This window comes from Phyllostomus hastatus, unplaced genomic scaffold, assembly GCF_019186645.2.
Source record: "Phyllostomus hastatus isolate PE091 unplaced genomic scaffold, TTU_PhHast_1.1 phas_scaffold_28, whole genome shotgun sequence".
Classification (NCBI taxonomy): domain Eukaryota; kingdom Metazoa; phylum Chordata; class Mammalia; order Chiroptera; family Phyllostomidae; genus Phyllostomus; species Phyllostomus hastatus.
In genome coordinates, this window is record NW_025334022.1 from 1,113,031 (window position 1) to 1,140,444 (window position 27,414).

At 35.9% G+C, this 27,414-nt stretch overlaps 2 protein-coding genes across 2 annotated transcripts in view; both read right to left on the bottom strand.

Moving 5' to 3' along the window:
• The window catches only part of LRCH2 (leucine rich repeats and calponin homology domain containing 2), a 139,131-nt gene that overhangs the window by 75,741 nt on the left and 35,976 nt on the right, over window positions 1-27,414 (bottom strand). The window contains exons 2-6 of the mRNA XM_045817738.1: window positions 25,466-25,610; window positions 21,793-21,919; window positions 11,680-11,785; window positions 11,458-11,594; window positions 1,740-1,873 (exon numbers count right to left, since the gene is read on the bottom strand). Of these exons, the coding sequence (XP_045673694.1) occupies window positions 1,740-1,873; window positions 11,458-11,594; window positions 11,680-11,785; window positions 21,793-21,919; window positions 25,466-25,610 (649 nt within the window). The remainder of the gene's footprint in view (window positions 1-1,739; window positions 1,874-11,457; window positions 11,595-11,679; window positions 11,786-21,792; window positions 21,920-25,465; window positions 25,611-27,414) is intronic.
• LOC123805241 (protein S100-A10-like) lies at window positions 19,764-20,041 on the bottom strand. The gene has a single exon (XM_045817739.1). It carries the CDS (start codon window positions 20,022-20,024, stop codon window positions 19,764-19,766), a length of 261 nt encoding a protein of 86 aa, XP_045673695.1. The 5' UTR covers window positions 20,025-20,041.

Below are 27,414 nucleotides of genomic sequence, written 5' to 3' on the forward strand. Positions count from 1 at the left end.
ACCTGTTTCTTTTTTTTACTTTTTTTTTAAATGGGTTACAAGAAAATTTAAAATTGCACATGTGGCTCACATTATATTTAAATTGGGTGACACTGCTACAGACCATCTCCAAAATATATCTCAATTCTGTCCACTCCTTTTCATCTCTACTACAATCACCTTATTCAAGACTCCTTGATCTCGTGGAAGTACTGCAACAACCTAACTAGTCCCTGTGCTTCCATGTTTGTTTACTTCCAATCTATTCTCCCTGTAAGAGCCAAGATAGTTTTTTTCAACAGAAATCAGATTCATGTTATTCCCATGCTGTCCAATGAGTTCCTGCTGTACTCGAAGTACAATTTAAACTCCTTATCACAGTCTCCAAAACCCCTACACGACTTGAGTCCTCACTAACCAAAATCAACTTGTACACTACCCTTCAGCCACACCGCTTCAACCATGCTGGTCTCCATTCAGTCTTTTAACACACCAGTCTCTTCTTAACTTAAGGCCTTTGTACATGTCTCTTCCTCTCTCTCTTTACACAGCTACCTTTTCTCCTTTCAGGTCTTACCTTGAAACCTCATCTTACCAAAGATAATTTTTGTATCTTTACTCCTGAAACATATTTCTTTCCTTTATAGCAAGGAAATTTAAAATTATTTTTGTTGTATTTCCTTGTTTTATTTATTAACTGACTTTTACATTAGACTGTGGGCTACATGAAAGCTGAGACCAATGTGTAAGCCATTCAACAAAACATACCCAGAATGCACCACTAGGTATGTTACTGTATTTGTAAAATAGAGGACTAATATAAGAAATGCTGTTACTAAAGTAACATCATTTTATAAATAAATATAAAGCAGACTCATAGAGATCATAATATGAATTAATTCTAATTTTTATAGAATTGTTTGGTTTACTATCATTCATAATATTAAACAAAAGGATCTTTAGGAACTAAATTTAATGTTTGGATATTTAATTCTCCTTAGGCAACAGAAAAAAATTCATTAAAAAGTCCTATTTGGGAATTCCAGAACGCGCACTGTTAACAGTACTTACTATATTGACTTTCCAAGTAGTCTAACTTTGTCATAAATACAATGTCAAACCTTTAAACATTTTAGACAGGGTCATAGGCTACCCTTCTGCAGTCTTACCCCATTCCAATTATTTTCCATACTAGTGAATGGAATTATATTTTCATAAAATCAGACCAACATACATCTTGAAAAGATGAATTAAAAACAGAATATGAAATCTACCATTTCAAAATCTCATGAGGATAAAAACACCAATATCATACAGAAGAACACCGATGAAAAATCATCTTTGATCTAGATATAAAATATATAAAGAATGTGAAAAGTACCCCAAAATGTCTTGTTTTCCCACCAAATTCATATCAAATTCAAATTCTACTTGTTTTTACAAATGTGCAATAGTGTGACCACAGGAGTAAATTCATAGGTTTCAAGTGGTAAGAAATTAGTATTTCTGTGCTATAATATCAAACATTTATATTTTACTACTAGAGCTTTAATAATAATTATCTTTTAAGAAAATTCCAAATTGATTCTAGCATCTCAGAAGTTTATTCTATGATGGTGATATTTTACTTCAGCCCATTATTGAATTTTATACTGAGCCAATCAGCCTAAACATATTCAGTACACTCAAGATTAATAAATACTTTTTACATACAGAGAAGATACCAATAATAAAACAAGACTGTAAGAATATTACATTACCTGTCTGTGAGAGGCTGGGAGGGCATTCTTTTACTCAACGATGGAAGATCCAGAGAATCTGGTTTTTTATCCATTCTGCAACATGCTTGGATATTTAAGTATTTAAATATGTGTACTTTACCCTTTAAACATATCTGTCAATAAATAATAGAGAAAGGTTTAATTATACAGGTCCAAATAAAAATACCATCTGCCAATTTATTTATACATTTTTATAATCTCAAATTAATCTAAGACATCACAATCATGATAGATACTTTGGATATTTAATTAATTTGTACTTCTGACATGAAGTAAAAATATCTGACAATACTGATACTAAAATTCTATTTCTCTTTTCTTATTAGAAAAACTAAGTTAATTTTTCTGTATTTCACTAAAGTTTTCTTATTAACGGTACAATGTACGACCACTAAACAATATAGAATTTACAATTCATGAAAGTTGCCTTCATCAGAAAAAAAGCAAAAACAAATACATTTATTGTACTGGTGAAAACAGAAAATAAAATGAACCATGTAATTCTTTAAAGTTATCTCATCAGAACCACTAAGCTGGTTGGTCTAAACACTGCCAGAAAACTAATCAAAAATTTAAATATACGAAAAATGAATTTGTTCTAAGGTGTGATGGTAGGCTAATTATAATAAAATAATTTATAAGTGGCCAATTCAACTAAGATAACACCCTAAAAAGTTCTTTTCTTTGTTTTATTTTAATTGATGTTCAAGAACAGTTTTCTGCCTTTTATCTCCCCTCCCAGCCCATCCCCCCAACCCTAACCCTAACCCTAAAAAGTCATTTTCATTGGTGATAGAGAGAATACGAATAATGAGGGGTAAAATACTATGTGAGAAAAAGTATACTATATAAAAAAGAGAGACAATGAGTGGTAAGAAAGTGATAAGTCAGATTTACAAACGTTAACTGCAGTCACCTTAAGTTATAGCAAACAAGTACCTTGCAAAAATTAGAACAAAAATATTGTTTTATGAGTCACATAACCTACCAACACATGCAGAAATAATCTACAAAGAAAACAGTATGAAAGATACATTCAGAAGTAATTATCATACCAGGTATAAAGGAGAAACATTTCTTAGATAATTCTAACAGATACCAGATCTGACTTGACTGCTGAAAAATTTCATTTAAAAAATATTTAAACATTTGAGCTATTAGACTATAAATACATTATCAATTAAGATGCATCTTATGTCTCCTTAAACTACAAACATAAATTTCTTTCATCACCAAATTAAATGCCCATGAATTTTTTTTTTTGTAATTCAATTTTTAATCATAGTAATTCACATATGTAGTTTCAAAAGTCATGGAGAATTATAAAACTGATAACAAAAAATTAATTCTGCATTCTATCCCTTTCAATCTCCAAGACCCAGTTCCTCATTTGACTCTTTTAGTCGCTTTTCTGTGATTTTCATGCACAGTTATAAAGAGCATGGTTTTAGTGTTTTGTTTTGTTTTTCAAGTATAGACCTTTAATTGTTGAAGTCTTCCTAAGGAAAAAGAGGATTTAGATTTCTAACATTATGACTACTACCACTTTCATATATCATCAATACCACACCTACCATCCTCCCATCTCCAATCACCATAAACTCATGTAAATATACTTCCTCACTCTTTAGAAGCATAGCATAGGTTAGAGTATAAACTTTGGAGTCAGACAGCCTTGATTTGAATCTGGGTTTTACCTCTTACTAGCCATGTGATTTGACCAGTCATTTAACCAACTTTCTTTTAGTTGGTTTTAATAATTTATTTTTAAGTATAATTTACTGATTATGCTATCAGTTTTCTCAGTTTTCCCGCTTATTCCCCCTCGACCATTCACCCCCCCAATCCTCCAGCATTCCCCCCACTTAGTTCATGTCCATGGGTTGTACATGTAAGTTCTTTGAGTCCTCAGTTTCCTGTACCATTTTTATCTTTCCCCACCTACTTTGTGCCTACTAATTATGCTTCTCCTTCCTTGTACCTTTCCCCCCCTATTCCTCCCCTCCCCTTCCTCATTGAAAAACCCCCATGTGATGTCCATTCTTCTGATTCTCTTCCTGTTCTAGTTGTTTGCTTAGTTTTTGTTTTCATTGTTTTTCTTGTTGTTTTTTTTTTTTAGGTTCAGTTGTTGATAGTTGTGAGTTTGTTGTCATTTTACTGTTTATAGTTTTTGATCTTCTTCACTTTCTTAGATAAGTCCCTTTAACATTTCATACAATAAGGGCTTGGTGATGATGAACTCCTTTAACTTGACTTTAACTGGGAAGCATTGCATCTGCCCTTCTATTCTAAACGATAGCTTTGCTGATTAGAGTAATCTTGGATGTAGGTCCTTGCCTTTCATGACTTCAAATACTTCTTTCCAGCCCCTTACTGCCTGTAAGGTTTCTTTTGAGAAATCAGCTGATTGCTTTATGGGCACTCCTTTGTAGGTAACTGTCTCCTTTTCTCTTGCTGCTTTTAAGATTCTCTCTTTGTCTTTAATCTTGGGTAACTTAGTGATGATGTGCCTCAGTGTGTTCCTCTTTGGGTCCAACTTCTTTGGGACTCTCTGGACTTCCTGAAATTATATTTCCTTCACAGGATTAGGGAAGTTTTCCTTCATTATTTGTCCAAATAAGTTTTCAATTTCTTGCTGTTGTTCTCCTTCTGGCACCCCTATAATTTGGATATTGGAACATTTTAAGTTGTCCCAGAGGTTCCTAAGCCTCTCTTCGCTTTTTTGAATTCCTGTTTCTTCATTCTGTTCTGGTTGGATGTTTATTTCTTTCTTTTGTTCTAAATCGTTGATTTGAGTCCTGGTTTCCTTCCTGTCACTGTTGGTTCCCTGAATATTTTGCTTTATTTCACTTTGGGTACTCTTCATTTGTTCTTTCACTTTTTAACCAAGCTCAATCAGTTCTGTGAGCGTTTTGATTACGAGTATTTTGAACTCTCCATCAAATAGGTCAACTATCTCCTCATCACTTAGCTCTCTTTCTGAGGTTTTGCCCTATTCTTTCATTTGGGCCATCTTTCTTTGTCTTGGCATACCTGTTAAGTTGTAAGGGGGCAGAGCCTTAGGTATTCACTAAGGGAAGGCGACTGTCTTTGCTGCACTGTGGTGCTGTCTGTGGGGCCAGGGTCAGAGAGGGAACAATGCGGCTCGCCTGTTCATCTCTAGCACACTTTTCAATGAACTCTCGTGTGAGATTGGGAGTTTCTCCCACTGTGTCAACCCCCACCATAGTCCACAGTCAGCTCTGAGTCTCAGTTTCCCCTTAAGTCAGCCCATCTGGTACAGCCTGCTTCCTCGCCACAGCCAGCCCCAGCCCCATGGTCTGATGCCTCACCACAGTTCCTCTCCATTCACTGCCTTACAGGTCTAATTGTTCTGTTTGTCTGTTTCTTTAATTCTGTGGTTGTCAGAGTTTCATGCTGTTTGATTTTCTCCCACTTCTAGTTGTTTATTGATTTTAGCTTGGTTATTATCTTCCTTTTGGTTGTGCGAGGAAGTGAAGGGTTTCTACCTATGCCTCCATCTTGGCTGGAACTCAGACCAGTCACTTAACTTCTATGTCCTTGTTTCCTCATATATAAAATGAGGTATAATGACAGTAATTGTGTTATAGAATTGCTGTAAGAAATGAGCTAATACATATAGAGAATTTTCAACAGTACCTGGAGCCCAGTAAGTGCTATTTAAATTATCTTTACTATTATTATAACACTACTATAATTTTTCTTTAAATCAAAATCTAATATTTACACTGTTAGGACTAAGAAAATTTTCACAGATGAACCTCCTTAGTTGAATTTCCTTTCTACTATAAGTTTCATTTTTTCTAAAGTGACTAATTACCCCATTTTTTCCCTTGGCATAATTTCCTGTGTGCCTTACTACTTAATTCCTGACTCTATGACAAAACTGTAAAAGTCCATACTGACAAACACATCAAGTCACTTATCAATTTATTTATCTTTTTCCTTTTAGAAGACAACCACCCTACTTCAAACTGACTGGCTGCTCTCTAGGCCTACTGTATACCTGTCAATCTTGAACATGAAGGATTCCTCTTTCTTTTTTTAAAGATTTTATTTATTTTTAGAGAGAGGGAAAGGAAAAGAGAAAGAGAAAGAGAAAGAGAAAGAGAAAGAGAAAGAGAGAGGGAGAGAAACATCAATGTGTGATTGCCTCTCATGCACCCCCCAGTGGGGACCTGGCCCGCAACACAGGCATGTTCCCTGACTGGGAATCAAACTGGTTACCTTTTGGTTCACAGGCTGGCACTTAGTCTACTGAGCCACACCAGCCAGGCCAGGATTCCTCTTTCTTAATTTCCTCCTTCATTTTGATATACTACAAACTCTGCTAACTTTCTAATAAAGGGCACATGGGAATTAAACGTTCTGAGATCTTGCATATTTGAAACTGTCTTTTTTTCTTACCTCACTCTTAACTGACAGCTTGATTACAGAAAGATATAACTTTTCTCTTAGTTGTTTAAGGTGTGGTTCTAACATCTTTTAGTTTCCTATGCTGCTGCTGAGACATCATTCTGATAGTCACTTCTATGAATGTAACCCATTTTGTTTCAATGGAAGCCTTTCACTGTTTCCGTCTCTTGTCTTTCATGTTAGAGATTATTACTACAACTGTCGACTTGTCCATGGCTGTTCATTTTCAAGAGTGAAGCAACTACGAAGCCAACTGGAAGCTCTATATATGAGGGGGAAGGTTACCCATGGTGAGTCTCACTGACTAGTGATCATACAGAGACTGTCCATTTCATCAGGAGACAACCCCAAAGATCAGTGTGTGTGTGTGTGTGTGTATTTTATTTTTCAAGTATAGACTTTATATATATATAATATTTATATAGAAACTGTATGCACATATAAATATAAATAAATATAAATATAAATATATAAATATATTTATATATATTCCCCCTCCTAGTTGAATAAGACTTCCAAGGGAGAACCCACCAATCCTGCCTGAGATAAATAAAATAGGCTAAATGCATTCTGGGACCCTAGTAATAGAAGTCTACTGGAGGGTACCAACACTCACTATGAAAGCATTTGTTGTTCTCAGTATAGAGTCTCATCCTATCTATACCTGTACTCAGAGCCCCTGACTCTGGTTTTCAATCTCCCTACAGTTGTGCTGTCCAATACAGTACCCACTAGCCACATGTGGTTATTTGAATTAATTACATCTTGAATAAAAAAATTCAAATCTTCAGTCACATTATACATTTTCAAGTGCCCAACAGCCATTTGGTGGCTAGTACATTGTACAGTGCAGATACAGAACATTTCCATCACCACAAAAGGTTCTAATGGACAGCACTACTCTAAGGAGTAAATTCCAGGCTTCTGCTAAGGCAAGAAGCAATAGTCATTTGGCTTCTGATCTGAGAGATAGAATCTGAGAAAAACTACTTACTCCTCAGAGTAAACCCCAGGCTTCTGCTAATGCAAGAGAGGGGCTGTCATGTGGCTACAGAGCTAAGGGCAAGAATATGAGGATGTAAATCTTAGATCTCTAGTGTCCAATGGTAGCCACTAATTACATGAAACTATTTAAATCTCAATTAATCAAAATAAAATTCAATTAAAAATTTGGTTCCTGTTCTGGCCAATATGGAGGCATAGGTAGAAACCCTTCACTTCCTCGCACAACCAAAAGGAGGATAATAACCAAGCTAAAATCAATAAACAACTAGAAGTGGGAGAAAATCAAACAGCATGAAACTCTGACAACCACAGAATTAAAGAAACAGACAAACAGAACAATTAGACCTGTAAGGCAGTGAATGGAGAGGAACTGTGGTGAGGCATCAGACCATGGGGGCTGGGGGCTGGCTGTGGCGAGGAAGCAGGCTGTACCAGATGGGCTGACTTAAGGGGAAACTGAGACTCAGAGCTGACTGTGGACTATGGTGGGGGTTGACACAGTGGGAGAAACTCCCAATCTCACACGAGAGTTCATTGAAAAGTGTGCTAGAGATGAACAGGCGAGCCGCATTGTTCCCTCTCTGACCCTGGCCCCCACAGACAGCACCACAGTGCAGCAAAGACAGTCGCCTTCCCTTAGTGAATACCTAAGGCTCTGCCCCCTTACAACTTAACAGGTATGCCAAGACAAAGAAAGATGGCCCAAATGAAAGAATAGGGCAAAACCTCAGAAAGAGAGCTAAGTGATGAGGAGATAGTTGACCTATTTGATGGAGAGTTCAAAATACTCGTAATCAAAACGCTCACAGAACTGATTGAGCTTGGTTAAAAAGTGAAAGAACAAATGAAGAGTACCCAAAGTGAAATAAAGCAAAATATTCAGGGAACCAACAGTGACAGGAAGGAAACCAGGACTCAAATCAACGATTTAGAACAAAAGAAAGAAATAAACATCCAACCAGAACAGAATGAAGAAACAGGAATTCAAAAAAGCGAAGAGAGGCTTAGGAACCTCTGGGACAACTTAAAATGTTCCAATATCCAAATTATAGGGGTGCCAGAAGGAGAACAACAGCAAGAAATTGAAAACTTATTTGGACAAATAATGAAGGAAAACTTCCCTAATCCTGTGAAGGAAATATAATTTCAGGAAGTCCAGAGAGTCCCAAAGAAGTTGGACCCAAAGAGGAACACACTGAGGCACATCATCACTAAGTTACCCAAGATTAAAGACAAAGAGAGAATCTTAAAAGCAGCAAGAGAAAAGGAGACAGTTACCTACAAAGGAGTGCCCATAAAGCAATCAGCTGATTTCTCAAAAGAAACCTTACAGGCAGTAAGGGGCTGGAAAGAAGTATTTGAAGTCATGAAAGGCAAGGACCTACATCCAAGATTACTCTAATCAGCAAAGCTATCGTTTAGAATAGAAGGGCAGATGCAATGCTTCCCAGTTAAAGTCAAGTTAAAGGAGTTCATCATCACCAAGCCCTTATTGTATGAAATGTTAAAGGGACTTATCTAAGAAAGTGAAGAAGATCAAAAACTATAAACAGTAAAATGACAACAAACTCACAACTATCAACAACTGAACCTAAAAAAAAAAAACAAGAGAAACAATGAAAACAAAAACTAAGCAAACAACTAGAACAGGAAGAGAATCAGAAGAATGGACATCACATGGAGGGTTTTCAGTGAGGAGGGGGAGGGGAGGAATGGAGAGATGTGCAGGGAATAGGAAACATAATTGGTAGGCATAAAATAGACAAGGAGAGGTCAAGAATGGTATAGGAAACAAAGAATTGAAAGCTCTTATACGTATAACCCATGGACATGAACTAAGTGGGGGTAATGCTAGAGGGTTGTGGAGTGCAGGGCAGAGGGGCAATAAAAGGGGATAATTTGGAGAACTGTAATAGCATAATCAATAAAATATACTTTAAAAATTTGGTTCTTTAGTGAAGTACATATTTTGATTTCTCAGTAGTCACACGTGGCAAGTGGCTATGGTATTTGTCAGCACAGTATATAAAACATTCCCATGAGGTGAAGCAAAGTTTGCCACCTCAAAATATGCCTTTGGAGATATTGATTATTTTAAGCTAGTTATTTTTAAGAAACAAAAGACTCAAAAATGCCTTTTACCTCCTCACCTGTCTAAAAAAAAATCAGATTGAAAAACTGCCCCAGGAAGGGAGATCACCTTAGCATGTTATAAACTAAATATGGCAGATAGGAACCTGCAAAGTCTGTACATTAGACTCCCCTCTGTGTCTGGATGCCCTGTCAAGAATTTGTTTGCCACACATTTGCTCCTTCTTATCTACCCGTGAATCGCCTACCTTCCCTTTGCATTCCAAACCACTACCCCTCTTTCTGAGAAGACTGTATATAAATTTCAACTGCCAAATTTGCCCTGGGATCCCATATTCTTACAGAACCCCCATATATAGAGGTTTGTCCGAAAAAAAAAATCAAACTATTGTTAATATAACAAGAACGGTTTGTGCGACATGAATGTAACCTGGCAGCCAAAGAGAGTGGACTGGAATGTGCATCTGTGAACAATGAAGACTTCAATGTGCTAGTCAGTGGGGGTGATAGATACCATTGAGAGCATGTGTTCTGTGTGGTCACCATATTCAAAATGACCAAGCAAGTAGAGCAATGAATCTGTAACAAATTCTGCATTAAGCTAGAACACTCTGCAGAAACTATCCAGAGGATTCAGAAGGCTGCAGCTGTGGGCAACTGGTGATTGACAGCTTCATCACAACATGCCTGCTCATGCATCTTGTCTTGTGCAGTTTTTTCTTTTCTTTTTGTGCAATATCAAATCACCCAGGTGATTCAGCCCCCTATAGCCCAGATTTGGCACCCTGGAACTTCTGACTTTTCCCAAAACTAAAATCACCTTTGAAAGGGAAGAGGTTTCAAGGTGTCGATAAGATTCAGGAAAATATGATGGGAAAGCTGATGGTTATTGGGAGAACTGTGTGAGGTCCCAAGGTGCCTACTTTGAAGGGGACTGAGGCATCATTTTCCTGTGTACAATGTTTCTTGTATCTTGTATCTTCTTCAGTAAATGTCTCTATTTTTCATAGTACATGGCTGGATACTGTCTGGACAGACCTTGTACATACATATAATAAATTTGACCATTTTCTCCTGTTAACCTGTCTCATGTCAATTTGATTATTAGACCAGACAGGGTAGAAGAAAAGTTCTTTTTCCTTCCCATATCATCATTCAGAAACTTTTACTAAACAGCAGTGCCTTAGACATTGTACAGACTTTCATGTTTTCAGTCTTTCATCTCTATATTCAGAGCTACATGTTTCCTCCAATAATCTACAACAACAAGAAAATCTAGTAATTCCCAGGTTTAACACAGTAAATCAATTTGTTTCTTGTTGCCTTCTCCCATAGCAGAAATAAGTTTCAGCCTTCCTAATCCTTTGAAGCCAACTACTACCAGGACTCCTGCCAGCCTTTATCAGAATTAGAAAAGGCACCTCTTCTGGAATGAGTAGAATGTACCTCTGCAGGAAGAAAAAGGCAATCCTTCCTCTGGATGGATGCAAACCCTGTGCCATGGCAAATGGCTTGAAAGTAGAGAGCAGGCTGGAGTTGTCTTCCATGTGCCTTCTATAGCAGATACTCTTGTGCATGCAGTATAAGTAGAGAACCTAGTTACCACTATTTCATATTATTTTCCATTTCCCAAAATACTGTTACCATCTCTCCCCTGCTGTCCTCTCTCTTTCATTCTTTCTCCTTGTGGGTTTATATTTTGGTGTATTCCTTCACTATCATTTTAGTGGATCCCACATGGATTTAATCTTCAAACTAAAAGTCTAAGTTAATACTTTTATACTTGAGTACTTTTCTTTCTAGCATGATTCCACCTATCAGTGCTAAGAAAGTACCTCAATCACTCACACAAGTCTCAAGCAGATATATACCTGAATGGAACAGAGGTAGAGAGACTGCATAGTCTATCCTTGAAAATAACAGTGACAACCAGAATTATCAGTTCACAAGCAAAATGTTCATAGCTGGGTCTCCCAAATCCTATTCTCCAGAAGATAAGATAAAACTCCTACCAATGTTAAAAAGGTGTTTCTCAGAAAAACTCCTTTAGACAGTAATACATCAACAAAAAATAACTTTTACTTTTGATGCTTTTTTGACTTACCAGTAACAGACATAATTCTGAATAAAAAGAGAAAAAACAAATATAATTTTTATTACGAACCTGCGCCGGTGGTACTTGCAATGGATTGTTATCCAAAATTATTACTTGTAAATGATGTAGCTTTCTGTAACAAACTGGAATTTCGGTCACTTTATTACAAGAGAAGTCCAGCTTGACTAAGGGAAGATCTCCTAATTCTATTCAGAAATGAAAAATAATTAAATTAAATTTTTTACATAGTTACTCTTTCATTCATGTCAGTAAAAACAGTAAGCATCTTACCATCTGGCAATGCATGAAGATGATTTCTTCTTATATTGAGCTCTCTCAGTGAATGTAATTGCCCCATTTGTTGGGGAAGAACCTGAATCTCATTGCAGCTAATATCCTATGGAAAACAAGAAAATAAAACCATAACAAACTATCTGACAAATACAGATATATTTCAACTGTTAAAGTACATGGCTAACAGCTAGCAAAATTTACCTTTCTGAAATTTTTTTACTTTTAAATTACCCAGTTGATATATAGTACTATATTAGTTTCAGATGTACAACCTTGTGATTAGACATTTATATAACTTGTGATCGCCCCAATAAATCTAGTACCCATCTGATACCATATATAGCTATTACAATATTATTGACTATATTCCCTATGCTGTACTTTACATCCCCATGACCATTTTGCTACTGCCAATCTGTACTTCTCAATGCCTTCATATCTTTCACCCATCTCCCCAATCCCCCTCCCATCTGGCAACTGTCAACATGTTCTCTGTATCTATGAGTCCACTTTGGTTCTGCTTGTTTGATTTCAGATTCCACATATAAGTGAAATCATGTTGTGCATTTGATTTTTTCCGTATGACTTATTTCATTCAGCACAACACCCTCTAGGACCATCCACAATATTGCAAATGGCAAGATTTTATTCTTTTTTTATGTCTGAGTCATATTGCATTGTATATATGCACTATGTTTTCTTTATCAATTCATTCATTTATTGATGGACACAGGTTGCTTTCATATCTTGGTTATTGTAAATAATGCTGCAATAAACATGTGGATGTATATGTCTTTCAATTTAGTGTTTTGGGTTTCTTCAGATAAATGCCCAGAAGTGGAATTGCTGGGTCTTTCCTTATCTATTATAGCCTTTGTTTTAAAGTCTATTTTGTCTGGTGTAGGTATTGGTACCTCAGCACACTTTTAAAAAATATATTGCATTGATTGTGCTATCACAGTTGTCCCAATTTTTTCCTCCTCTTTATTCCCCTCCACCCTGCACCCACCTTGCACCAGCATTCCCCACTCCATCCCCAGTTCATGTCCAGGGGTTGTACATATAAGTTCTTTGGGTTCTACATTTCCTATACTATTCTTAACCTCCCCCTGTCTATTTTCTACATACCACTTATGCTTCTTATTCCCTGTACCTTTTAGCCCCTATTCCTCCCCTCCCCTTCTTCATTGAAAACCCTCCATGTGATGTCCATTCTTCTGATTCTCTTCCTGTTCTAGTTGTTTGCTTAGTTTTTGTTTTCATTGTTTTTTCTTGTTGGTTCAGTTGTTGATAGTTGTGAGTTTGTTGTCATTTTACTGTTTATAGTTTTTGATCTTCTTCACTTTCTTAGATAAGTCCCTTTAACATTTCATACAATAAGGGCTTGGTGATGATGAACTCCTTTAACTTGACCTTATCTGGGAAGCACTGTATCTGCCCTTCTATTCTAAACGATAGCTTTGCTGATTAGAGTAATCTTGGATGTAGGTCCTTGCCTTTCATGACTTCAAATACTTCTTTCCAGCCCCTTACTGCCTGTAAGGTTTCTTTTGAGAAATCAGCTGATTGCTTTATGGGCACTCCTTTGTAGGTAACTGTCTCCTTTTCTCTTGCTGCTTTTAAGATCCTCTCTTTGTCTTTAATCTTGGGTAACTTAATGATGATGTGCCTTGGTGTGTTCCTCTTTGGGTCCCACTTCTTTGGGACTCTCGAGCTTCCTGGACTTCCTGAAAGTCTATTTCCTTAGCCAGATTGGGCAAGTTTTCCTTCATTATTTGTTCAAATAAGTTTTCAATTTGTTGCTCTTCCTCTTCTCCTTCTGGCACCCCTATGATTCATATATTGGAATGTTTAAAGATGCCCTGGAGGTTCCTAAGCCTCTCCTCATTTTTGTGAATTGTTTCTTCATTCTATTCTGGTTGAATGTTCATTTCTTCCTTCGGCTCCAAATCCTTGATTTGAGTCCCAGTTTCCTTCCCTTCACTGTTGGTTCCCTGTATATTTTTCTGTTATTTTACTTTGCATAACCTTCACTTTTTACTCTATTTTGTGACCATACTCAACCATTTCTGTGAGCATCCTGATTACCAGTGTTTTGAACTCTGCATCTGAGAGGTTGGCTATCTCTTCATCACTTAGTCCTATTTTACCCCAGCATGTTTTTGTTGTTTTCATTTTCATGAAATATATTTTTCCATCTTTTTCCTTTCAGCCTGTGTGTGTCTTTTCATTTGAAGGGAGTCTCTTGTATATAGCATATGTAAGGGTATTGTTTTGTGATCCATTCAGCCACCATGTCTTTTTTTTTAAATCCTCACCTGAGGATATGTTTATTGATATAAGAGAGGAGAGAGAGTGAGAGTGAATATATATATATATATATATATATATATATATATATATACATATATAGATATAGAGAGAGAGAGAGAGAGAGAGAGAGAGAGCGCAACATCAGTGTGAGAAACATTGATCTGTTGCCTCCTGCAAGAGCCCTGACCAAGGATTGAACCGCAACCTAGTATGTGCCCTAATCAGAAATCAAATCCACAACATTTTAGTGTATGGGACAATGTTCCAACCGAGACACCAGTCGGGGCTCATGTCTTTTGATTAGAGTATTTAATCCATTTGTATTTAAATTAATTATTAAAAGATATTTATTTGTTGCCACTTTATTATTCATATTTTTATCACTTTTTCTTCTTCTTAAAGAAGACCCTTTTACATTTCTTGTAAAACTGGTGTAGTGGTAAAGAATTCCTTTAGCTTTTTCTTGACTACTTTGTTGGGTAGAGTAATCTTGGCTATAGTCCTTGCTTTTCATCATTTTGAATATTTCTTAATCCTTTCTGGCCTGCAAAGTTTCTTGAGAAATCAGCTGACAATCTTATGGGTGCTCCCTTTTAGGTAACTAACTGCTTTTCTCTTGCTGCTTTAAAGAATCTCTCTTAAAGAATCTCTTTGTCTTTAACCTTTGCCATTTTAATTATGATGTGTCTTACTGTGGGCCTATTTGGGTTCATCATGTTTGGGACTCTCTGCATTTCCTGGACTTATACATTTATTTCCTTCATCAGGTTAGGGAAATTTACTGTCATTTTTTTTTTCCAAATAGGTTTTCAATTCCTTGCTCTCTCTCTTCTCCTTCCAGGACTCCTTTGATGCAAATAATATAACACCTCAAGTTTTCCCAGAGACTTCTTACATTATCTTCATTTTGGGGGGTTCTTTTTCCTTCTTGATGATCTGATTGGGTGTTTCCTTTTTCCTTATCTTACAAATTACTGACTTGTTCCTGTGCATCATGTACTATACTGCTGCAAAAGTTATCTTTAATATTGTTTTTCTAAAGATGGATTATCCAAATGACTTCTATTTATATTACATCATAAAGCCAACCTAGTACAGCTAACATATTTTTCTACGCAAAAATATGAAGTTATAATTTAGTACTACATAAGTCTACCATTCGAAAATCTCAACTAAAGACTACTCTCACCAACTCAAATCAAAAGCTAGGGTGATCCATGTGCTCTTTTTTCAGAGGTAAAATAAAAAACAACTATCAACTATGTGATAATCTGTCAATTATAGTAGTTGTTTTCAGATGCTTGATTGGGTAGAAACTGAGCAAGTCAGGATATACACAGGTGAGCTGAAGGACTAAAGAAATGGCCAGGGTTGATTTAACCAAGCCTCTTTCTCAAAAGGATGCAAAATATGAAATATTACAAATACAAAGTTCTGTGGCTCACAACCCAAAGACAATCTAGGAAATATATGAATAAGAAATGTCTCGGGCTTAAATTAAAATGCAAGCCCTGATTTAAAATAAACAATATCACATTTCCATAAAAATAGGATAAAGAACAGCTTAAGTTAATTACTCTCCTCTGCCTCCCCTTTATTACATCAACAAAAAGGGGAAAAACATCTGCAACAAGATCTCAGCACTCATTCCAGACCTTCAAATGAAATTCATATTCTACCACAACTACCTCCAATTTCCAACTTTCACTGGAAATTATATTGGCTTGAAGGGAGAGGAGTGACACATATTCAGTCTTATCAAAAGTAAAAAAGGCAGGGTGATAAATTCAAAACAATATTAAAGAGTATCTAATCATCTAATTTACAGATTATTAGAAATGTATTTTACATACTTCTTTCAAACTATAAGCCATCTTTATTCAACACAAATATTTATCAAATACCAACTATTTGCTAGGCACTGTTCTAACTGCCGGTGACTATGGAGATTCAGAAGGAGCCACCCTAAGATATGCCTCAGTTGTATGTGCATTATTTTGAACTAAAGGCAAACAAGACCTGGTGGCCTCAAAAGAAACTTCTGCTCCCTGCCACCCTCCTTAACTACCCAGAAGAAATAAAATTAGAAGCCTGGCCCACAGTAAGAGTTATCATCAGAAACGTCTTTTTACCTATCTATGTGGCAGGGCAAACTACTAATTACTGAACATGTGTCCTCCCTGGAGTGACCTTCTGAAGCCCCAAGGTATATTACCTCATCTCTAGCTAAAAATGTCATACATAGCCATGTTCCTTTCCTGTCTCTGAACCTTTCCTACATGCAGGTCCCTGTCAGGGGTGTCCAAACTTTTGGCATCTCTGGGCCACACTGGAAGAAGAGTTGTGTTGGGCCACACATTGGATACACAGATACTAATGAAAACTGATCAGCAAAAAAAAAAAAGGTTTAAGTAAATTTATGATTTTGTGTTGGGCCACATTCATAGCCATCCTGGGCCACATGTGGCCCACAGGCTGCAGGTTGGACACCCCTGTGTCTAGTGTATATGGGATCCCCATACATTTGTATTAAATGTGGTTGTTTTCTCTTGGTAATCTGTCTCATGTCTATTTGATTATTAGACCAGCCTAAAGAACCTTGTGGGTAGAAGAAAGTTTCTTCCTCTCCCACAGGAACCATCAAGAAAAACAAAAAGAAAAATTTCCAACTTTATAGTTTTTTATAGAGCTTACATTCTAGCAAGGGGAGATTATATAATATACTAGAAGATATTAAGTGCTATTTAAAAGAAAACACTGCAGGTTAAAAGAAAATGGCAGTGCTAGTAGTAGTATGGAGGGATATTAGCAATTTATTTTTTAAGATTTTATTAATATTTTTAGAGAGGAAAGGAGGGAGAAAGAGAGGGAGAGAAAAATTGATGTGTGAGAGAAACATTGATTGGTTGCCTCTCACACATGCCCAGGCTAGGGAATGGGCCCACAACCCAGGTATGTGTTCTGACTAGGAACTGAACCAGAGACCTTTTACTTTGTGGGATGATGTTCAACCAACTAAGTTATGCTGGTCTGGGTGGATATTAGCAATTTAGATTGTCTCATGCAGAAGCTGTTATTTGAGCAGTGCTGTCAGAGCTGAGAATGTGATCCATGCAAATGTATAAGAAAAGGCTATTCCTAGTCAGTAATATTGTGGGTAATTATGTATGGTGTCAGTTGGAGTACGGAAAATATCAAGGGGAACTGTATGTAAAGTATATGATTGTCTAACCACTAATCTGTACACTTGAAACCAATACAAAATAAAAGAAAAATATAGTCCATGCAGAAGGAACAGTAAATGGAAAGGCTCCTAGGCAAAGTGTGTCTGACATGTACTAAGAACAGCAAGGAATCCAATGTAACTAAAGGGAAGTGTGCAAAGGAAAGACTACAATGGAGGAAGGAGTATAATTTTGGTTTTTAGCAGGAAACAGGAACTTTTCAACAGAGATATGACTTACCCTGACTTATGTTTTGACAGAATTGACTTAGCAACTGTGTTAAGAATAGGCTAGTATACAAATTACAGATAAGAAAACTTTGGGAAATGTCTTTTAAAATAAACACTATTGCATAAACAAATCAACAAACAATAAGTGCTGGCGAGGTTGTAGAGAAAAAGGAACCCTGGTACATTATTGGGAGGAATGCAGACTGGTGCAGCCACTATGGAAAACAGTATGGAATTTCCTCAAAAAATCTAAGAATGGAACTGCCTTTTCACCCAGAAATTCCACTGCTGGGATTATAACCTAAGAATCCTGAAATAACAATTCAAAAGAACCTATGTATCCTAATATTCATAGCAGCACAATTTACAATAGCCAAGTGCTGGAAGCAACCTAAGTGCCTATCAGTAAATGAGTGGAACAAAAAACTGTACATTTATACAATGGAATACTACACAGCAGAAAGAACAAACTCCTACCCTTCATGACAGCATGGATGGATGTGGAGAGCATTGTGCTAAGTGAAATAAGTCAGGAGGTGACAGACAAGTACCATATAATCTCCCCTATTAAGTGGTACCTAATCAATAAAACAAACAAGTGAGCAAAATAGAAGGAGACATGGAAATAAAGAGCAAATTGGCAGTATCCAGAGGGGGGAAGATAATGGGGAAAAGAAGAGGAAGGGGCATCAAGGAACATGTATAAAGCACCCATGGACAAAGACAATAGGGCAGGGGGAGGACTGAATGTGGGAAGTGGGGGTTGGTAGGGCAGGGAGAGTAATGGGGGGTAGAAATGGGGACAACTGTAACTGAACAACAGTAAAAATAAATAGACAGATAAATAAATAAATACTACTGCTTCCACATAGGTGTCTAATACTGAAGATTTCCTTATAGAAAATCTATAGCAATTTGATAGAGAGCTAACACTTTCCAGAGAAAATAAACCCAGGCACAGGAAACTGACCAACTCAACCAGTGGATATGCTAGAAAATACTCTGTTAGGGGCTGGAGGTCTGAAAGTATTTCCTAGGCTTCTAATGACAGGATTTCACTGTAGTTGCTACCAATTTCTTGTGGATTAATGTCATAGGAAAATATTCCAATGATAGGTAATACCTACTAATTCACTATGTGATTTATAATTGTCAGTTAGTCATCCTAACACTATATATCCACTGTTACTGATTTAAAGAGTTTAAAGCACAATAATTTTACAGTGCCTAGTAAAATAATGATATTTAATATTTTAAAATATGAAATCAAGGGTCCTTATGACTTTGATTAAATTTAGCTTTAAATCCCAGCTCTAGAAATCATAACCCACTCTATCTATATATATGTCCCTCAAAGACCTAGTCTTTCTTCCAGATAATCAGCAACCCTCAAAGCAGAAGAGACAATAGTCTGGACCTGACTAATGGTTCCAAAGTCTGGACCTCTGAGAGGATAAAGATGACATCTTGACCTAAGTCATGTTTCACTTTCTGAGCCCTGAGGTAGATGAACCCCAGCTGCTTTTCCATGAGACCAGACAGAGGGATGCCAGAAAAGACCTCTGAGCTGTCCTCAAGGCCTAAAGAACTCATTACCCTGACCTCCTCTGACCAATCAACTCCCAGTATGACCCCAAACCCCTACCCCACAGTGTCTTATATTTTTGTCCCATATAATCTGTAACCTACATTCCACCAGGGAGTTGTTTTATTTACAGAAAAAGCTCCTCATTTCCATATTGGCCAATTCAATATTAAACTATTTTCTCTTTCTGTCATGCAAACTCCTGCTCGTGCATTTCTTTGGGCCAGTGCATACAGGCAGGCGGACCCAAAGGAAAACATTGGGGTTGTGGTAACAAACATTCTATTTAAATAAAAATACTGGAATACATCTAAAATACTAAATATTTTTAAAACTTCACTTATCCAAAAACTACCTCATGTAAATTAATTTAGAACATGGGTTTAAAAACTGAATGAAAAGAAGAAATTACAGAGCCATAGCATCTAAAAGTGTAACATGTATAAAATGTTTTTTTATAAACTAACCAATAAATTTATCTATTGAGGGCAAGAGAACACAAGCAATGTAAAAATAAAAACCTTATCTGGCTTCAATTGGATTTCTTTTGTCAAATGGGGGTCAGATTTTATCTGTACATTTTCTAAGGGTCTCAATCTGCTCATGAAATCCTCATACAGGGGGAGGCTATGGGGCAGAGATTCCTTAAAAAACACACTGGAAGGACTCTTGACCAGGGAGGAAGTAGCTGCTCAACTGCTTACTTCTTTCTCTTCTGCTTCAGGTGTACTACAAGTCATTGCATGTGACAGTGAGCCCAGCAATTAGCAAAAAGAAGCTCTGGAATCCCACTTGGCCATCTCGGCACTGGTCCAGGTCCTTTATTATTTTGTCTTCGGCCAGAGTGTCTTTTTGATTTTCCAAAAATGCAGGAAACTTCTTTTCCATGAGTACTCTCAGGTCCTCCTTTGTTACGTAGCATTTATCCCCAGTGAATTTGTGAAACGTGAACATCATGGTTTCCATGGCGTGTTCCATTTGAGATGGCATCTTGGTGAGGTCTTGGCCCGAGGTGTGGCAGGATCACTAGGCTGGCTGGGATGTGCGGACAGTATAAAAATCTTTAAAAATATTAAGTGCCCAGCCCTGACTAGCGTGGCTCAGTTGGCTGAGCGTCATTCTACAAAGAGAAGGGTCACTGGTTCGATTTCTGGTTTGGGCACATGTCTTATGTTGCAGTTTCGGTCCCTAGCTAAGACACATACAAGAGGCAACCAAATGATGTTTCTCTCTCTCTCCTTCTCCCTCCCATCCCCTTTCTCTCTAAAATTTAATAAAATCTTTTAAAAAATATTAAGTGTCCAGGTGAAAAAAGTATGGCTCTCTTTTATTATAATTTTGTTAGATCAACATCTGAAGTCTTCCATTCACTGGTGAGTATAACATTAAAAGAGACCTAATAAAAAAAAGAACATTTTTGGAATAGAAATAGTTAAAAATAAAAAGTAATAAAGAACAGAAATATAGAAAGGAATAAAAGTGATGAAGATTTCAGGTTACAGAAAACAGGTCTTACAGTTTGGAAAAATGAAGAGTAGACACACACCAGATTACAAGTATCCTAAGGGAAGTGAAGTTGTCATTATCTATTGTTTACATGGTAGTCCCAAAACCAGTAGATAAAAGTGACAGAGGTATGTATTTTAGTTAAAAATAAAATGGATAACAAATAACAGTTGCAAAAGAGAATTAGGGCTGCCTCAGACACACACACACACACACACACACACACACACACACACACATTTATCTACCATTGAAAATATCCAGCTAGGTGTGTCAGAGATTTCTGCATTAGGGAGCACTCAAATCCAATTACTTATAAGATTCCATTGAAACTTAAAATTTTGTGGTTCTAAAACATAACACTAAGTTTAAGGAAGTTTCCTTGTGTGATATTTGCACATGCAGGTATTCCTTAATGAATAAAAGGAAGACATTCCTGAAATTTTTGTTCATTACATTCTATTAACATGTTACTTTTTCATTATAAAATTATAAATAAGTTTCTCAAGAAAACTTTTGGCTTCCCACACATAATAAAGTCATACTTAAGAATACTTTTAAACATCTATCTATTAGGAAAGCATTACTTAAGATAAAACAAAATAAAAATGAACAGCATGGTATACTACGTGAAGTGGAAGTAACAGCAACATGTGAAAATAGCTCAATGCCAGAAGATCTATGTTTCTCTCAGAGTTCAATATCCTTTAATATCTAAAATATGTGCAAAGTAATTATTTTAAATTATTCCTATATTTCTACAATCAACTTTATATAATGGCCTCTTTCCATTTATCTTAGTCCCAAAAATGTTATAAAAATCACATGAGTATATAGGACAGGAAGGATTATTTTGTTCATTGTACTGTTTTGTTCATATCCATTTTCTATGAGGCTCTCACAGTAGCACTTGTAAAACCTTTAAAAAAACTTGTATTTTTTACTGATAAGAACTTTACTTTCCACAAAATGGATAGACAAATGCTTATTCATTTGAAAAGCATTTCTTAAGACTTGTAAAAAAGCCTCTGAGTAGGACTGAGGAACAATTAGGTTTTTACTGGCTGTGAGCTAAAATCAGACAAGCAATGGTATTTTGAAATTTTCTTAAAGTGAATTTAGGCCAAGGATATACCAAGTTATTCTCTTCTTTAAAAATTACAGTGAAATTATATAAAGAAATGAGTAATATTCCAAAATAAAGGTATGGATTGTGCACATTACATACAACCAATGCAACTGTTTTACTCACCAATTCCATTAAGTCTTTTAACTTCCCAATTTCTTCTGGGATGGATACCAGTTTATTATTACTGATAACCAAAACTTTAAGAGGTAGCTCAAATAAGTATTTTGGCAATGCTGATAAAAGATTTCGACTGAAAAGAATAAGAAAGTCTCATTATAAGAAATATGTCTAAAACCTAACATGTTATGTTGAAAAAGAGCAAATCACCTCAAAAGTAAATAAGAAGCTTTGGTAAAATAACAACTATCATTTAATGAATGCTTACTTTGTATCAGGCCGAAAACTTTATATACACTATTACATTTAATCCTCACATTAATCCCACAAGATATGTAATATTATTAGTGGCATTATACAAATAAAGAAACAAAGGTAAAACCTGATTGAGTTGCCTAGGCACAGCCGACTGCAAAACCTGTGCTGTTACCTATGATATTATCCTACACACCACCAGTTCTCAAAACCCAGAATCATTCTTCTGAGCTAGAGAATGTCAGAACCTTGCTCTTTGCTATAATTTCACTATATTCAATAGCTCCATGCCTCTAACTAGAGAAAGATTCCAAGGATGAATTTGCATGTAGTTTAAATTTATGAAAGAATGAACAGGATTATATGTTCAAAAACATGTAAACCCTAACTCATCTCCTTTTATGGGTTTATGGTAGAACAGCCTACTAGCACCTTTATCTCAATTACAACATTCTCACCTCCATGGCTACATTTAAATATAACAACAACTAACACTTATTGAGTGCTTACTGTGTGCTAGGCCATGTTCAGAGCACCTCACATGAATTAACTCGACTAATCCTCACAACAACCTACTTTAAGATAGCTACTATCATGATGCCCATTTTATAGATGAAGAAACAGTCATAAAGACATTAAGTAAACTCCTTAAGGCACACAACTAGTAAGTGGGAGAACCAGCATTTAAATCCAGACAATCTGGCTCTGGGTCCCTTACCCTCAAACTACTGTGATCAAATTTATATACCAATGCAGACTGACACCCAAATGATCCCCACTATAGACTGAATGTTTGTGCCACCCCCAACAATTACAATGTTGAAACCTAATCCCCAAGGTGATGATATTAGGTGGGACATTTGGGGATGATTGGGTCATGAGGGCCCTCATGAATAGGATTAGTGCCCTTGTAAAAGAGACCTCAGAGAGATCCCTCACCTCTTCTACCATGTGAGGACACAGCTAGAACATGTCCATATAGGAACTAGGCGCTAAATTTGTCAGTGCCTTGATTTTGGACTTCTCGGCCTCCAGAACTGTAAAAATTTTCTGTTGTTTTATAAGCCACCCAGTCTATGGTATTCTGTTATAGCAGCCCAAATGGACTAAGAAAATCCTATCTCAAACTATATAAAGTATACCATTACATTTACATACTATACTAAGCATTCATAAGCAATGAGCAGTTATTTTTTTCTGTTTTTCAAAGTTACATTTATAGATGTACCTACTTAGCATTTTAGGTAACATGTGCAACAAAAGCTCAGTGTTACCCCAAGACAGGGTTTCAAAAACTTTCACCCCATTTTATGCAGGCAGAGACATCCAGAAACACTAGACTGGCTTTAGACCTGGCACAAACTTAAAACAAAAAAAGACAATGTCCCTAGAACAGGAATCCTGGCCATGCTGCTGGAAAGTCAAATACGCTAGGGGCCTGTCACAACTCTTGACACTTTTAGGATCAAGCAGGATGAAGCAAATGAGAATCTTCCTGCAGGATTCTACTTTAAAAGGGGATAGTATACAGGAAGAGAAAAAGAACGAAAAAATCATCTTACAAGTTTCTCAAGATATTTTCACCAAATTAAACATAAAATAAATGGAAAAAATAATGGCACAAACAAAAACATTCTAATCTCCTTCAAACCAAAAATGTTTAAAAATTGACTTATTTGCTTCCCTTAAGAATCAGGTTCATTAAATTAGCACAGTAAGCTTTCTCCAAAATTTAATTTCTTTATACATAGCTAGTAAGTTATTAATCTTTACTTTTTTGCCATGTTTTAGAGATAGTCAACGGAAGTCAGTCATCAGAACAAATGTTGTTTCAAGAGTTTGTTCAAAATTTTTATGACAGTGAACAAAAATCAGAAGTTAACTTTCAAAGATCAAAGCAAAAAGGAATCAGAGAAAGTTTTAATAAAACTACACGCACACCTCATCTGATTGGGCTTTGCTTTATTGCACTTCACAGGTATTGTGTTTTCTACAAATGAAGGCAAGACCCTTCACCGGAAAAAAAAATTATGACTCAGTTTATTGTGATACCTACTTTATTGTGGTGGTCTAGGACTGAACTCACAATATCTCCGCAGTATGCCCATATTCTAAGATATACTATACGTTAACATAGAAATGTAATTCAGTTTTGGACAAATCAATTTTTCCATTAAAGAACAAAATGAAACAAAAACAAACTTAAAAATACCTCGCTTTCCTCAAACCTCTCCCAAGCTAGGCCAAGGAGATTATAACCAATTAAAGGAAGGAGCAACCCAAATGACTAATATCTATGGAAGGAAATTCTTCTCACATATTTTAAGGTGTAAAGTGGTTTCAGTTTAAACAGCATGTACCGCCAGGTGACACAACTGTGGGGACACACACGTAATAATTAATATATCACAGTGAGAAAGGAGCATTATTATTTATGTATATTAACTATATTTACTACTTCCCTATATGAGAATTTAAACAAGTAACTTCATTAGGAAGGGGAAAGAAATTATCCCTTACAAATCAAAAAAAGGAGAAAGAAAAAAAAAGAAAATTATTCTAAAATTGTCACAATATAAAAGTTTCCATTCAATGTCACTCATTTGACAAGGAATTTTTTTCTTATTCTTATCAAATGTTCACTCTGTTATATAGTTTAAGAATGAGATTTCTACAGCCATACTATTTTGATTATGACCTTGGCCCTACCAAGATAGCTATAGATATAGACAGACAGAGGTATATAAAACACTGAGCAAACAATTAACTTCTCTGTGCTCCAGTTTCCTCATCTGTAATTCAGGGATAATAAAAGTACATATCTCAAAATGTTGTTGAGAAGATGAAGTATTATGTGTAAAGTATTTGTAACACTACCTGGTACACAGTAAGCACTTATTTATTTGGTATTAACATCAACTGTCATTGACCTCCTAATGTTCTGACATTCCCATCCCAATCCATCCATGCTTGAAGTAGCAACAGAAAGTCACAACAGTATGAAAAATATCACAAAGACTCTTTCTTTATAATGTCTCACTTTAACTGAATATGCATATAAATAAATTGGTATTGTGGTGCTATGATTTCAGTAAAATATTTCTGATGAAAAGCACTGCTATTCAAAGTGATTGGAGGACCAGCAGGCATGGGCATTACCAAGGGCCTTGTCAGAAATGTAGGCCCCACTGCAGACCTAGGGAATTAGAGTCCCCAGGTGATTTCTGTGCACATTATTTCGAGAAGCACTGCTCTCAAGAACAAGATAAAGGCCTATAAAGTAGTGTGGACATATAAAAAATACAAATAACATACTACTGAGATAACTATAGGCTACATACCCAAACCAAATACATTCTTTTGCTACTAAAAGGATTAGAACTATAATAAAAAACAAAATTTACCCCCCACATTACTTCCTTACCTGATGTTAAGGTATGTTAGCATCTGCAGATTTTTAATGGGTTCAGGAATGGTTTTTATGCAATTATGATATAAATTTAATGTTTCAAGGGGTGCAAATAACCAGACATCAGAAGGAATTTCTGCAAAACGATTTCTTGAAAGATCTGAAAAAGAAAGGTAATATTTGAGTGTCAAACATGCACCTTTATCAGTGGTAATAAGCAGAACTATGTTAATACTTGCTGAATCACTTATAATCCAAGCAACTATTTAATATATCATAAAATGTTACGCACCATGGTCTTGAAGTCCTTCACAGTCAAATTTACATAAATTTACAACACAACTAAATTTCTTACTTACCATGGACTTCTCAACCCACTTTCATTTGGTTTCTATCCACTCATACCCACTAAAGTCAGTAGCAGCCTCTGCATCAATAACCACTCATCTACCTGAAAACATTTCTTTTTCCTTGGCTTGAAGATTACACTTCTGGATCACTTCCTATTATATTCCTGACTACTTCCTAGTCTCTTAATAGATTCTCCTCTACCCATATTGTAAATGTTAGTGCTCCTAAGGACTGTGCTATAAGATAGACACTATGGTGGGTGATTTCATCCAATCCCAGGGCTAAGTGAAATTTATATTCATATACTGACAAATTTCAATTTAAAGATGTGTCTGAACACCTAAGTTCTGATCTTCAGGACTTTCTCTTGATATATCTCAGCTACTTCAAATTCTACAAGTATAAAATCTGAACTGAAGGCTTTATTCCTCACATCTGTTTCTCTCATCTCAAATAATGTCACCAACATCCTCCTGGTGAGTTGCTCAAGCCAGAAACTTGCCATTCATCTTTGATTCTTTCCTCTCATAAATTATTCCAAGTACACACAAATATACTTCCATTCACTGAAGTTTTTCACTAAAATAAAATCATGAAATTACTATAACCATTACACCTCTATTAAAGGTTTATTTGTTAAATGAAATTTTGGAAAGTATTTGGGATATCATGTGGCAGGTCAAAAAAATAGCCTAAAAGGGTTTCTCACTAAAGCTCTGTTGACCTTTTGGGCTGTATCACAATTCGTGGAGCAGGGCTGTCCTGTGCATTGTACAATACTAAGCAGCATTCCTGGCATCTTCCTACTGGATACCAGTAACACCCTCTAGTTCCAGCAGCCAAAAAATGTCCCCTGGGGTGGAAACTTCCTTACCCCTGTTGAGAAACACTGCCTATACAATTCTCAAAATACCTCCTTATTATAGAAATATACTTTGATTATACTAGTTCATTATACATATTTGGTTGAAAGCATAACATTATTCTTTACCTCTGTCATGAAGAACATCTATGGTGTATTGTAGTTTAGCCCACTATACCTCATTTAGTATCTGGTCTGCCTTCATAAGAATAGCCTCCTACCAATGCTCAACTGCTTCACTCTGAAGGATGTAGTCCTATTTACTTAACAATATAGTAAATTCCTTTCTCAGAAAATTAATATGCATGTGTTAATATATTTTATATATATATTACACACACATATTCACCTAATGTAAAATTTTATAATTGACAAAAGAAAATATTAGTTATGATTACATAATAAGAAAATTAATTTGGATTCTTCTTCCTTCTACTATGTGAGTCTAAATAACTATATAAAAGGATAGTCATAATTATGAGAAACCAAAATCTGAACTTTCTCAATATCTGAACTATTATCTTTCTCAATATCTGAAACTTCTATCTGAACTATTTCAGATAGAAGTTTCTATATATCCTGCTTGCCTCCTCTAGACACCCAAGCATCATGCAGTTGTATTAAGAAAAAAAATGGTCATTTTTTTTTTAGTTTATAATGTTTCTTTAACATGTAGGGTTGTACTTCTTATTCTTGTAACTTCAGAATCCTGGGAATTAAAAATTACTGCTTACTACTGCCTTGGTTGGTG